Source organism: Tyto alba, unplaced genomic scaffold (assembly GCF_018691265.1).
Source record: "Tyto alba isolate M040663 unplaced genomic scaffold, T.alba_DEE_v4.0 Super-Scaffold_16, whole genome shotgun sequence".
Lineage (NCBI taxonomy): Eukaryota > Metazoa > Chordata > Aves > Strigiformes > Tytonidae > Tyto > Tyto alba.
The window spans coordinates 13,820,904-13,835,069 of record NW_024881278.1 but is presented as its reverse complement, the minus strand read 5'-3'; the positions used below and the strand labels follow the sequence as shown (position 1 = coordinate 13,835,069).

The 14,166-nt window shown below is 35.7% G+C and overlaps 1 protein-coding gene across 13 annotated transcripts in view; it reads right to left on the bottom strand.

Annotated features, from left to right (window-relative positions):
• CDC42BPA (CDC42 binding protein kinase alpha) overlaps positions 1-14,166 on the bottom strand; it is a 188,809-nt gene that overhangs the window by 48,567 nt on the left and 126,076 nt on the right. For all 13 annotated transcript variants that reach the window (XM_042789351.1, XM_042789354.1, XM_042789352.1 and 10 more), the window contains 3 exons: positions 12,895-13,142; positions 7,829-7,934; positions 5,937-6,061 (listed from right to left, as the gene is read on the bottom strand). In XM_042789351.1, the coding sequence (XP_042645285.1) occupies positions 5,937-6,061; positions 7,829-7,934; positions 12,895-13,142 (479 nt within the window). The remainder of the gene's footprint in view (positions 1-5,936; positions 6,062-7,828; positions 7,935-12,894; positions 13,143-14,166) is intronic.

The following is a 14,166-nucleotide window of genomic DNA, read 5'->3' as shown; positions in this document are numbered from 1 at the left end:
TAACTGTAAGCCCAAATATGTTGGACTTGAGATGAGAGTTCTCCAGATGGTTGAATTTTTCTCGCAGTGAGATTTCCACAGAAAGTGATTTCCCCTCTGTGACTATAAAGCAATATAAGTTTCTCTGGTTCATAGTGTGAGGTTCATACACACAGGGAATACAGAAATGGTGCTACTTGCAAGTTTACCATTTATAAATAAAAAATAATATAATGTTTCAACAAAGATTTATAGACAGTCACCAGGAGGCAAAAAAGACAGAGAGCAGGTACTCGGAACTGCCACATCTGCAGGTTGCAGTGACTTCTGGATGTGCAGTTTAAGTTTTATATAAGGAAGATCACTTTAATACAGAGGAGGCTAATGCAAAATTAGCAACCATTTGCCACAAAACTCACATCCAACATGAAAAAGTGAGTGCTTATTTATGCTTTGGTCTTTATCTTCTTTGTCTCCTGCTTACAATTTAGTTCAAGAGATGAGAAGGAGCCTAGAAAAAAACAAATGTCCTAACTCCATTAAAGCCAGTGAGAGTTTTGATATTAATGACTCACTATTCTTCCCAAGGGATACATACTAGAACTTAATGGAAGCAGTATACCAACTTTTTTTTTCCTGTAACATCTTGGATGACACTTTTTGATGACCCGATACAGATAATCTTGGCCTATACAAACCACTTAGGGTATAAGAGTGGGCAAAAGATGTGAGAAGAAGCATAAGATGCTTTTGGCGGTCTGCATAATGAAATATACAATAAGCAGTGTAAACAGGAGTTAAAAGAATGGTGAGGCTCTCAGTGTGAGAAAGTAAGCTTTCCTGATGCACAAGGAGGGAAAAGAGATTTAGGAATTAGCATTTGATCCTCTCTGTTTTTAGTGACACATAAAGTATCTGCAGAAAAAAAAAGGGACAATGTCAAATTAAAACCAAAATTGAATTGCTGCTTTACTTTTTAACTTTTATAATTGGAGCTAAAAAACTTCAAATGTCCAGTTTCTCTGTCAATTTTTATCATGCCATATAGAGCCTTCCTTATGGAAGGTGAGAAAGCAATTAGATTATTTGGTTTATGATGTACAGAACCATCAAGCTCTAAACACTGAAAAACTGCACATGCAAAAAACTCAGAGAGATGTTCCACAGAACACGCAGAGATCTGGAAAATGAAAATATATATATATAAAGTCAATTTTTGCAAAAATCTATACCGAGTTCAAGAAAACTCCTCAGACTTTTGAAGACAGTAAGTAAAAGCAGTACAATACGGAGCTGAGATGCAGTTTTGTTGTCCACTAGATGGCAACAGTCTCTTGATAACACGATACACTGATTAAACTTTATGTGAAGCCAGAAACTCTTGGAGTTTTTTGGTTTATTACTGTTTTGCTGGGGGTGTTTTTGTTGCCTTTTTTTTTTTTTTTTTTTTTAAAGATAGAGCAAGAATTGTAAAGTTACTCTTACTAGTGTTTTTCTCCTTGCCCCCCCTTCTTACAGAGAGCCCTAACAAGAACAGCGGAAGACCAAGGATGAAAAGTTCTTCAGGTTCCAGTCAGTGTCACTTCTGTTTTTACTGAAAATTTAACTAGATTAACTGTTCTGTTTTCATGTATAATATAAGTGCCCTTGCAAGCTTAGTTCATTAACTATAAAGAACCTAGAACAATGATATAGTACAAATTCCTGTAGAATTAAATTTAACTTTTTGATTGGAGCCACCATCACTACAACCTTCAGGTAACCAGTGACTAATATCTAGTTAGCTATTTGTCACGCTGCTTGGTAAGTCAGACTCTCTGGGTCTCTCTATACTGAATACTTTACAATACAAAATGGACCCAGAGGACTAGAGATTTTTGCTGAGCAGGAGGAGCCTTAATGCCCTGGCATTAAGCTGAATCTTACCTGATTTAAAAAACCCAAGGAAATCAGAAAGCCATGACTACAAATTCTCCTGAAGTTTCTCAATGCTTTTAAATTTTTGTCTTCATATCACTATGCTCAAAGCCTCCAACTTCATTTTTTCTTTTCCACCTGCCTTCTCCAACATTTTTTTTCTTTTTTGAAGTTACTTCTCTAAAAATTTAACACTTCACACTCTGATCCCAAACCCTGAAATTTCCCCCTGCCCTCTCCAATTTCTATTTTATAGATAATTAACTTCTGATTATTCCTACCTCAAACACATCTCAGAATTTTTCATGTTTTGAGTTTCTTACAGTTGAATCTGCCCAGAATGTCTGCTAAACCTTTTCCACAATTTGTGTGCTTTCTTCTGAGAGCAAACAGATTAAAAAGTAAAAAAAAAAAAAAAAAAAAACCAAAACAAACACCAAAAAAACACCACCAAAAGACAAAAACTTTGGGGCTTTTTATGTTTGATTTAATGCAGAAGTGCTGGAGGGAGGGGTAGGGGATGGAGGGTGGTGGTGTTGGACTAAGTTAGGTTGGTTTTTTTGTTTGTTTGTTTGTTTTTTAATTAAATCATTAATTAGGATCAAATCAACCTCAATACATTTGACTGGAAAAATATCTAGTCATCAAGGAAAATATTAACTGAACCTTCTGGTAAACAACAGTCACAGCTTCTGGTCAGCTGAATCTAAGCCTAACATCCACTCTATAGGTAAGTCAGGTAGGATTTAGCTCATCCATATAAACATAATCAACAACACAGAATTCTTCATTTGAACTAGTTGTCTAGGCTTCCTTCTCAATCAGTTGGGAGAAAAGAGTTCTACAGTACTAGTCATGGGATTTTAGTTGTCTATCTTAGGACTTCTAGAACTAGGTTACAGGAATCCTCCCAGAGAGACTAATAAGTTAAGATTCTTTCCAAGTACTCTGGGAATCTCTACCAAGATTTCCATCGACCTCCTTTCTGCAACAGAACAGAATCACAGTACCATGGTTATTTAAAAGATTCCTTTTTAAAGTGACTGCATTAACCTCCAGTGCAATGAATCTCTTCCCTATCTCCCATAGGAAAATTTATAGCTGACTATAAAAGCCTCAATATTTCTTACTCTTGTCAAGGAATGATGAGTGATTTGGATAATATAAATTTGTCAATATAACAGCTCCATTAAGGCTGAATGATCTGTGGGAGTCTATTGCAACCACATTAGGATTTGCAATCGAAGTTTGATTCAAGTATTTATATTAAAATTTTGGCTGTATTTATGGCATCTTGGGATAACAGCAAAAATAAAAACACTTTTGTACAGTTGCCCTAAAAATGATGCAAGAAAGCACAGTAAGAAAGCAGGCAAAGGCTAAAGGGAACACGATAGGCCGTTAAAATTACTTGCAAGTTACAAAATCTGAAAGAAATAGTAATTTAGAAGGGCCCAAGGAGTTGTGAAGAATGTAACAACCTTAGCCACCCAAAATGCGGATTCGAATAGTGGGGCAGATTTCCTGAGAGAGATACCTATCAGATGGCAAAGCATCCAAAGGAAGTAAGGGACTCCCTGGGCTTGTGTTACTTAAAAAAGGACTAGACCAAACCCTTTGAACCACCATAGACAGCTGAGCAAATTGTTTACAAAATCAGTAGTTAATTCCATCTACTGCCTCCTATACTTCATGAATCATGGTACAAAAGAGAAGATGGTAGACAAACCTCATTTTTAAGAGGTAGAGAGTATGTACCCAAAATACATATTTTAGAGTAATATTATATGAAAAATCTGTTAGTTTCAAAGAGGGAACCTGCAAGTTCTACCCTACTTTGTTATGTCCAAGGCATTCTGTTGTCATACTGAAGAAGGGGACAGGTATGGATTTAAATTGCATGTTCTTCTGAGGAAAACATAGGCTTGTGACTGATTAAATAAGATTAGCTTTCTTTAAAATTAGTGTGTTTTTTTTCTTTTAAAATGTTTATCATTATTGGAGATGTTTAAATACTTCATATATCACATACCATGTTCCACAGAAAAAAAATTTGTCAGAGAAGGTCCTAGTTTCAGTATGCAGAACTGAATTCTAAGGACAGCAGATGGACATGACCAGATTATCTGGGTAACACATGAAAAACTCTAAACATATTAAGAAAAAAATTTAACATAAGCAGAGAAGTATGGAGGGAAAACTGAGATGTGTAAAGTGATTAAAAACTGGAACCAAGCCAGATTTTTTCAATCTCCTTAATGTTTGCCCACAGTACTCCTATTTTTTTTTCTTTTCACATAATTCTTTAATTTTCAGTTCCATACTTTTAAAAAGACACTATATTATCATAAGGGATCAGCAAAATGGTATCTTTCATTCAGAAAGTTTGTCTTGCATGCTCCTGATCTTTTTTCATTAAGTATCTTTAGAGATAATAAAAATCAATCCCAAACCTCTTTTACCCCTCCCCGAGTGACATCTCCAATACAGGCAAGATGTTTTATCATATACCTGAACCACATCAGTAGTACATCTTAAAATATTAAGCACTCTCATAAACTGGAAAAGGGACATTTTTACATAGTGTTAAGTAAAACAATCCACAACTAATTCTGACTTGTCTTTTTCCAGAATGGCCAAGTTTTATGAGTGCTTTCATGTGTAAATCTGAAAAATGGAGTTTGGTTACCTTGGTCCATTAAGACATATCAGTATTACCTTAAAACAATATGGAATGTGAAATAATAGACTTGTATCTCGTTACCTTGATTTTTTTCTGAATAAACATTTCTGATTGGCTAGAAATTAACTGTTCATTTAAACAACTTTTTTTTTTTATTATTATTTCTGTGGCACAGGCTGTCTATTACACTCACAGTTACGAAAGACAAAATTTAAAAGGAACACACTCAAAATGGACCTTTAAAATTTTTTAACCTCTGCTACAAACACAACGCCTTGAGACACTACAGACTTCATAAGACAGATAGGCATTATAATTTTAAGTAACAAACACTGTTTAAAAAACCTTCCAGAAACCCAGACAGCCCTTCTTTCTTGTTATGCATTCACATGCCTATGTTCAAAACCCAAACTTCTCTGTATTTGGACAACAAAATTATACTGACATTACAACAATACCAAATTAGGTTTCATTAAAACAAATGTTTCCCATTTTTGCTTTGACACAACAAATTAGACTTTTGCACTAACATGAGATGTGAAAAATGAGGGGAGGTGGGAGGGGAAATCAAGTAGTAAACCAAATAAAGACTAATGTATACGATGATGAAATCTTGCCAGAAGTGGATGATCTGTAAAAAAAAAAAGAAGTATGTCTGGATGCAGACTGTTTTTGTAGATGCTAAACACTGCAATGGACCATAAAAGGGGGAGAGAAGCAGGCACGGAGAGGAAAAATAAAGGCCACCTAGATAAAACAATCTTTTTCTCTTAATAGTTTCAACATGGTTTCTTTTTTTTTTTTTTTTTTTTCCCTTAATTTATTAGAACTGGACGGAAGACTTTAGAAACATAACGTCACTATTTAGCAGAAGTATTATTAGAAACATCACTTGACTGGCTTTGCGGTAGTCTCAAATGCCCGCCTTGTAAAAAATCACATAAAAGTTACACTGTATTTGTTTCATTCTGCCACATGCCAAGCAGATGAAGGAAATTAATGCCGAGACACAAACACTCTCAGCCACTGCTTTTCCCAGGCTTGGTCCCTCTCAGAGGCGTGAGCTCAGCACATGACTCCTTCCAGTATTCTTCCAAAGCCACAAGCCACACCCAGTGGCCATGATTCTTCTGCACTTAAAAGTTGCATTTGGTAAGACACTTTCGCTCTTAAGGAGGAACACAATTTTCTGGATTTGAATACTAATAAAATCTCAAGCAAAAATACAGCAGAATCCAAAACAGGTGTGAGATTTCACCTAAGCACCTGCAAGTGCCATGCACAAAGGCAAAACCACAGCAACAGCTCGACCACATACTGGGGGGATCCTGCAATGACATTAGAGCAGAGTACTCACCACTGGATGATCTCAGTTATCTGGGCCTCCCAGTGGGCCACGGACTCCTTTTTATCAGCCAGGTCCCTCATCTCTTCTTCCAGCTGCCGGTTATTCATACTCAGCCTCTCAAACATGGTGGTGAGCTGAATGAGAATTTAAACAACTTGTTAGAGGTATGAACTGCTGTGACTCCATCTCTGTGCAGACACAAAGCCACGAGCTCACTTCTCCCACATCACACATCTGCTTTAAAAATCGGTACTACCCATCACAATAAACACCGTGTAACAATAAAAGCCAGAATCTCTTCTCGTATATGACCTTAGCTGTACTGAAAGGCCAATTTTAAGGACTAGAACTGCATTTTTACTCTAACAAATTGATTAGTTTTCTGAGAATTAGCCTCCAAATACCGCTACAACTCTTACAAGAACTCTGCTTTGCATCATAAAGGTGTGGAATGTTCTAAATTGAAAAAAAAAAACTACATTAAAAGAGCAAAGTAAGGGCACAAAAACTGTTATAGCTCAGATAAAACTGCCAAACCTCTCCTTTGTTTAATAACCATGGAGAATGAGAGGATTAACAGATACAGGCATGAGTCAGTTCTGAGATTCTCCAGGTGTCTCACATACCCCTATTTTTCATTTTACTTACTTGCACACAAGAAAATTGAAATTAAATGCATATCTGTAAGTACAACATGTTATGCCTAGCAATTAACCTCTTGCATTCACATAGCTGTCACTCATACATGCACATTCTGCAAGACAAAAGCCACAGCTAACCTGAGTTGGTATTGAGAACTAAACCTTCATTATGTTAACTAATTATTCAGAAAGTCAAATTGGAATCAGAGATCAGATAGACTTTATAGGAAGGCCTACTTAGGAGAATGAATCTCATGTGAAGCTTATTTTAGTGCTGAAATATATTAACAAAACAGAATGATGAAAAAAATACCAGTTTTAAATCTATTCTGGTTTTTAGTCCTAATACGAATATTCCGCTCCATATTTATCATTTACATGGCCTTATGACTTAAATACATGTATTTATTAAATGTCTTCTGACAAGAAAAATACAAAACTAACCATAACAAAACAAAAAAACCCAACCAACCAACCAAAAAAAAAAGAGACCAAGCAAAAAAACTATCACAATGACTAGTCTCTTACTGTTCTTGGACTAAACCTACATATAGGCATACAGTATGTATCTTATACTGGTATGAAAATATACTTTAATTTGAACACTGACATGCAAACATGGTTACTTTGAAGAACACTAAACTTTCATCATATTTTTAGAAAATTTAATGCATTACAAAAAGAATAGACAAGTTCAGCAAGACTTGGCTAACCCACAATGAACCTGAATAACCTGTCAAAATGAACAATAAAGAGATAATCTAAATTCATGAAACATAATTATTCCTTGCTCAACACATTTCAATTAATATGCCTTATCATTTGTATTTTTTTAATATCTCAAAGTGACACTTAATCTCAATGGGTGGGAGGGGCCCTACTATTTCATAGTAATTGACATGCAAATATACATTAAGTAATTACATCATTAACTATGTATTTTTATATTTGGGTCATACAATGAAATTTTTTTTTTTTTTTTTGCTTAAGATATTGTCTAAAATTAGTCTTTCCAAACTGTAAGACCATCTAACTCAATTCCTACACATAAAAGCATATATGTATACGTGAACACATTCTCAAGTTCAGATTCATACAGATACTTTCTATTCAAATCAAATATTAATCACCACTTTTTGTGTAATATCAATTTCTGCTATCAATTAAGAGTTAATAATAACCAATACAACTTCTATATTGTCCAATTTGTACATAGCATACATTAGTTGTAAACTCAGGACTCAACTAATCAGCACTTACCTTATCAAGTTCATTTGAAAGTTTTTTGTTTTCCTCTGTCAGCAGATTCTTTTCTCTTTCATACTTCTGTTTGAACTCTGTTTCAAATTCCTCTCTCTCACTTTGGCTAAGAAATAAAATGAAGCTGAATTAGGAAGTTTCTTCTTCTAAAACTCATCACACCATTTACGTGTGAATATAAGGATCAATGCACACACTAGCTGAAAGGGAAATACTGCATTGGTAATACCACAACCTATGAAAACTAAGCAAGTAATGTGTTATACTACCATCTCAGGACAGACTTTAAGACAGTCTACTGAATTTTGTCATTAGACAATAATCTTTCCTTCAGTACAGAATTAACAGAGGTCCACTGAGCTAATGTTTATCAATGCACTTACACATATTTTAGTGTTCAGATGAATCCTTCAAACCCTGAGCAGCTGTAATTCTGCAGACCAAAGTGTGTGTCAATATTCTAAGAGGCTCAGGGTAAATTCTCAGCTCACAGAAACATTATTTTAACTTAAGTCATTTCTATAATTCCAAGTTTCACACAAAATGACAGGCAAAAATAACCACATATGAAACCAGAACATACAGAAGCTAAATTAGAGCACTTGGGGCTAGGTCTCTGATGAGAAAAGCTTATATTGGCTAGTCTCTGGACAATTTAGAACAGCCAGAGCACACATTCAAACAGTACCATATACTTACTGTCAGTAAAAAGTGGATGGATAACCCATACACTCCTAATATCACCAGATTCTAGAGTAGGTTTGGACCCTTCTTTCTGAGAAAGAGTTTCAAAGCAGCTGTTTGCCCCAAACTTTCTCTTCTCCTGCAGATGTCATTCAGTAATAGAGAACCCCTGGTTAATTCTGCTTAACATCAACTCGCATCTTGCACAATAAATATGAGAACCTGAAAACAAATGAAGCTGCAGATCCTGTTTGCCAGAAAAACACTGTAATTTCCTTGAAGTGGTGTATGGCAATGTTTTAGATGTATAACTCCCACCTCACAACTACTCTTTTGAGATTCACTACATTTGCATCTTGTATTTGCCATTTCACCAATTATTCAGGTAGCTGGCACAAAAATCATCAGTAGGTCGACGGAACTATACTAGAAATGCCACAGATACAGTAAATACTAATTCAGCAAATAATACTGTCCAACCTTAAAAGCTTTGAAAAAGTGCCCAGTATAAAAGGTTAACTCTGTAAAAATAAAAATCCACAGGAAACCTTGTCCTGAGCACTGCAATTTTTTTTCTGGACACCTGTCAGAATTTTACATTGTACAACAGAGAAATTACATCCTTGCCTCCTTTTTTTTTTTTTTTTTTTTGAGATGCAGAACTACAACTGCCAAACCGAGAGAACACCCTTAAAATATGAGAAGTGTCAGCGGTTACAGTGCACCCAGTTAAGAGTAGTGCTGGTTTGAATTTCCTATTCCTAATTTGAAATTCATTTAGTGCTTCAACCGCTCTTTGAAATCTAGTACAGCACGTTAAACTCATGGTGAAATTCTATGTTGCTAGGCATCCTTTGAAACATAACACTACCTCCTAGTAAAGTAACATACTATCGTTACTGTTTAAACGCCAAGTTTGAAATTCACCACCACTCCTTTTCTATATCAACAGATTCCATGCATATGATGAGCAGTCTAGGGAAAAGGCAGGAAGAGATTAAAGCACTGGCTGTCAGGGGAATTAATAACAGGTCTTGCTTCTGTTTGCAAGGCATAGATTCAAAGCTAATTTCTCAGAGAATACACCAAACTAATTTTAAATTAATTTATTTTATTTGGCTTTTATGGCTTTGTTTAGGGTTTTTTATTCTGCATTTGTCTAAAGTTTCTTTTAAGGCTTTAAGGCTCAAAGGAGCCATAAATGGTGGTGCATTAAGAAAGCTTTGGATTGGTAAAAGAGCCCAACATATTTGTAGTTTTCTGTATTTTATGTTTTTACTTCCAACGGTGATTGTCACTTAAGCCAGTAAATCAGATTGCTATAGTATAATACAGAAACTAAGATAAATTTTAAACAGAGGAGAACGTTGGTATAATCTATCATACTGAAACATCAACTCAGCAAACCACAGAACTGTGGCAGTCTCCACAGGCGTACCTTGGACAGCCAGGAAGATCAAAATACTATGTTTGCTTTGAAGCCTGGCATCCTCCTCTCCCATCAAGCTTTTTCTCTCATCTAAAATTTAGCTATGTATCTGCTCTTCAAGTTTAAGAAACCTTACATGATCCACCTTTCTTTTTATCAGTAAAATAACTGTAGCAACCCACATGCAAGCAATGTGAAATACAGCTTTATGGTATCACTTTGTCACTCCAGCTCTTTACTGCAGCTGTACAAAGTGGGAAAATATTTTATCTTACTGCTTTGAAACCAAGAAAAGTAGACCTGAAACAAACACCAACTCCCAGGTTTCTTTATATCACACAATTTAAAAACAGCAAACACTGTTTTATGAAGCTCTCTGCTTTATAAATCTATTATTAAATGACAGACTTAAAAGAAACTTCTACAAACATGATTTATTTTACACAGTTTCTTGCACCTTCTTCTGAAATATTTCATAATGACAATTCTAAGAAATGGAGTATCATGCTACACAGATCACTGGCCTGATACTGTGTTCCTACATTCCCAGTTTTACTGGCATGCAGTTTATGAGACATTAGTAAAAGGCAATCATTTTGTACAGAAAGATAGTTTCTCTCTCTTGAAGACTTGTGCTGTTGAAATAGCAGAAGCAAGCTTAAATTTGAAGGAAACAAAGGAAAAATACCTGTTTTTAGAAGTAAAACATAAACCACCATTATGCAAGTTACATTTAAAAAGTACACACTGATTTTGACCAAGCTCTTATTAACTCTTGCTTAGAATAACCTATGTCATTCACTCTATACTATAGCCCTTATGAAATAATGCAACCACATCCTCTCACCAAAGCCTTTTTTTTTTTTTAACTATGCACTAAAGATTATTTTTAGACTACTAAAATTTTTTTGCCAAACTGTATGCACACACTTCAACCTCACACCCACCCCAAGCCTATTGTTGAAATAATTCCACTTATTTCAGCATAAAGCCTCCAGGTGCTTCCTTTTCAATGCTTACATTGAACATCTCTGTACTGGAAGACTCACAAAAAACTCTGCATGTCTGATTACAATAGCTAAAACCAATATGTGTAAGCAGAAACAAAAAAAGTGATCCATGTTCTCTTAAGAAAAATTACCAAATAATGAGAATCGAGCAGCAATGGAAATTCTTCCATTCCTAATACTTAAGCTTCCCTTCTAAATCCCTGAACTACTACAGAAGTCAATCCATAGTACACCTTCAACAGCAGACTTCTGCATTTCTGTGGAGTCTCAATACTTGAATGAGATGCTGCAGATCTGTTTGACAAATCCCAGTTAAGATCAGGTCTTCGTTAATCATTCATCATGTGCTTGGACAGCTGACTTCGTATGATGCTGAAGCCCTTCCCGTTAAGAGCCAAATGTTGGATACTGCTTATATGACACATTTCTGTTCATGCTTTAAAACATTCTCTTATACCAACACTTGAAATACATACAGAGACACGTGGTTATGTCAGCACTCATTTTAGATTTGCATCCAGCTCTTTTTTTATTTATAGAGCGAAACTAGATTGAAAGAAGGTTTATGAACTAGCTAGCATGAAGCAGATCAGCATTGTTAGGCCATTTGTTACTCTACTAGATGGACATTTAGTTAGAACTCTGGCAGCTGTACAACATTAGAATGGTTCTGGTAAATCTCCAAGGAGTTTTTGGTCTGGTCAGTGTTTGGAGGTATGACCTTTAGCAACAGTTTAGCCTGCAGAAAGATGTGTTAATGATTCTTTATTGCATATTCCTCCTCCTTTTGAGATACTACTGGACTGAGAAGGCATTAAAGGAGTATCATACTATCTCCTTCATATATTACAAGACAGCAGAGCCTTTTGTGCATTGGTTAGGTCAGCAAGTCCATTAAGTTGTGGTACAATGAAAACATGCTGCTGATGCAAATTTTGCCTCTCAACCTAGAACAAAGCAGCAAACTACTGTGCTAGTATGTCCAGCCTATGAATAGCTGCATTCTAGGAAGAAACAGTTCATCCACTGCATTCTAGGCTGTATGATCTACTTCCCCGGCTGGAAACAATTTGCCAGAGAAGCAGTGTTTCCACCTCTGTTTGCATAAGCTTTTTTGAAAAATTCTGTATTTTACTTACTACTTATTTAAGGACTCACTACAGTTTGGCTAAGTTTTCAGGAGGAACTTCTCCATGTTTTTTCTAATATGTCATCTTGCTACAGCAGCATCTATGTTAGTGCCTATAAAGCATTCTAAATTTTTTATGAATGAAAATGAACACATTCAATTTATGACCATTTCCATTATGACACTATCCAACAGAAAAAAATTGTTTTATTGATGAATGCCTCAAGGAATATTCTCAAGGCTAGTTATAAGCTTCACCACGTGGGAGAGAAAAAAGCAGGTCTCTGACAAATTACCGTGTCAGAAAAGATAAAGCAGCTTATGCCTACAGTAGTCTGATGACTGATGCTAACACCGGATGGAACCCAGCATGGATTAGCCTTAGTCCGCATTAAGTGACTGTTCCTGTGCTGGCAGAAATGTAAGCAATAGTTGATCTCTAACACAGTAGTTTTGCATCAAAAGATGAAAATACCAAAGAGAAAAAAAATGTCAGAAAACTATTTTAAACTGCAACATATGCTTCAGGGGTTGACTTATGCTGAGCTGCCAGTCTGCAACTCAAGTTACATACCTTGGAATGGTCAGCCATTGCAAGAATTCTGGTACAAAATTAACTGTTTTGGAACAGGGATGTGGATTTTTTGGTTCTATTTTTAAAGGTGACTGTTTTCAACTGTGGCATTAGCTCAGCCAAAATGCACCTGTCTGCACTACCATTAAGGAAGTGATGGTGTGTTTGGAAACATACTGGGAGACTTCAAAAGACATTTCTAGCTTAAGGGTAAATTCCATTCAATAATACAATACTCACTTTTCTCTTCTGGTTTTCTCCAACTTGTCTTTCAAAATCATGATCTCCTTCTTGAGGGCAAGCTGCTGGCTCTCTGCATCCCGCAGTTCTTTCTTCAGACTTTTTATTTCATTAGCATGCATTATTTCACGTTTAGATAGTTCCTCTTCATAGAAAACACTTTTTTTTTCCAGGTCTGCCTTTAATTTCGTGATCTCTTGCTGGTGTTCTATACTGCTTACCCCAGGTGAGCGACCAACCTGTTTTTGCTAAAATAAACAGCCCCAAGTTAGCACTCAAGAATGCTGAGAATGATCCTTAATAGCAACTCAACATTCATAAGTCTGTGTTTAGAAATTACCCCACTACAGACTCGAGTTAAACATATCTATCTCAATTTTTTTGTACAATTTGTTAGAGCATAAATCTAAACTGTACTCTTTTATAATTCTGTGATTTAAATGCAGTAATAGTTTTCAAGTCATTGAAAATTTGATCATTCCTTTAAACATCTCTGGCCACATTCTGACTCACCTTATATAGAGTCAGAAAATGACCACAGAATTAGAAGATTTTTATGCTCCCACTCACACAGTTGACAGCAACGAGTTCAAGTGACTTTCAGGAATGCAGAATAAGGACTATGATATACAGCCAATATATTTTAAAGCACAAATAATTTGTGGAAATGCTATACTAAGACAAGCAGAGGTGTAACTGAAGGCTAAGGCCTATCTACAGAAAAACTATATGAACTGCATCAGTCAGGAGGGAACCCTGACCTATTTTACTAAACTGACCAATTACATCATAGTAGATTAATAGGAAAAACAAGCTTTAAACAATAAGAGTAATTACTTCACTTTTCGCAGCTGCATAGCTCTCTTAGTGAGGTCTTCTGGCATTTCAATAGTCTTTACACACTGCTTCAGGATACATACACATTTGCACCAAATGCTGCACTCACTAAACCCAATGTCCTGCCATAACATAGAGGAGGAGCAAGATCAGGTTCAAAATGAGAGTGGCATGACATGCACTGAAATCCAAGTTTGGAAATACTTTTTCATGTAAACATATGTATAACTTGGTTTGGAATTTTTTTTTTTTTGACTTTGTAATTAAAGGTAGTCTAAGGAAAGGAAATTACGTAAAAACACTGTGTTTTGAAAAAAAACCTGCAGGTAGCCGGAAACCCTACTTCCTTACAGTGACAGTCTCAGCCCTTTAGGAGGATCGAAGACATTTTGTTAATTATACCTCCATTCTTACCATGAGATATTAAAATTCTCT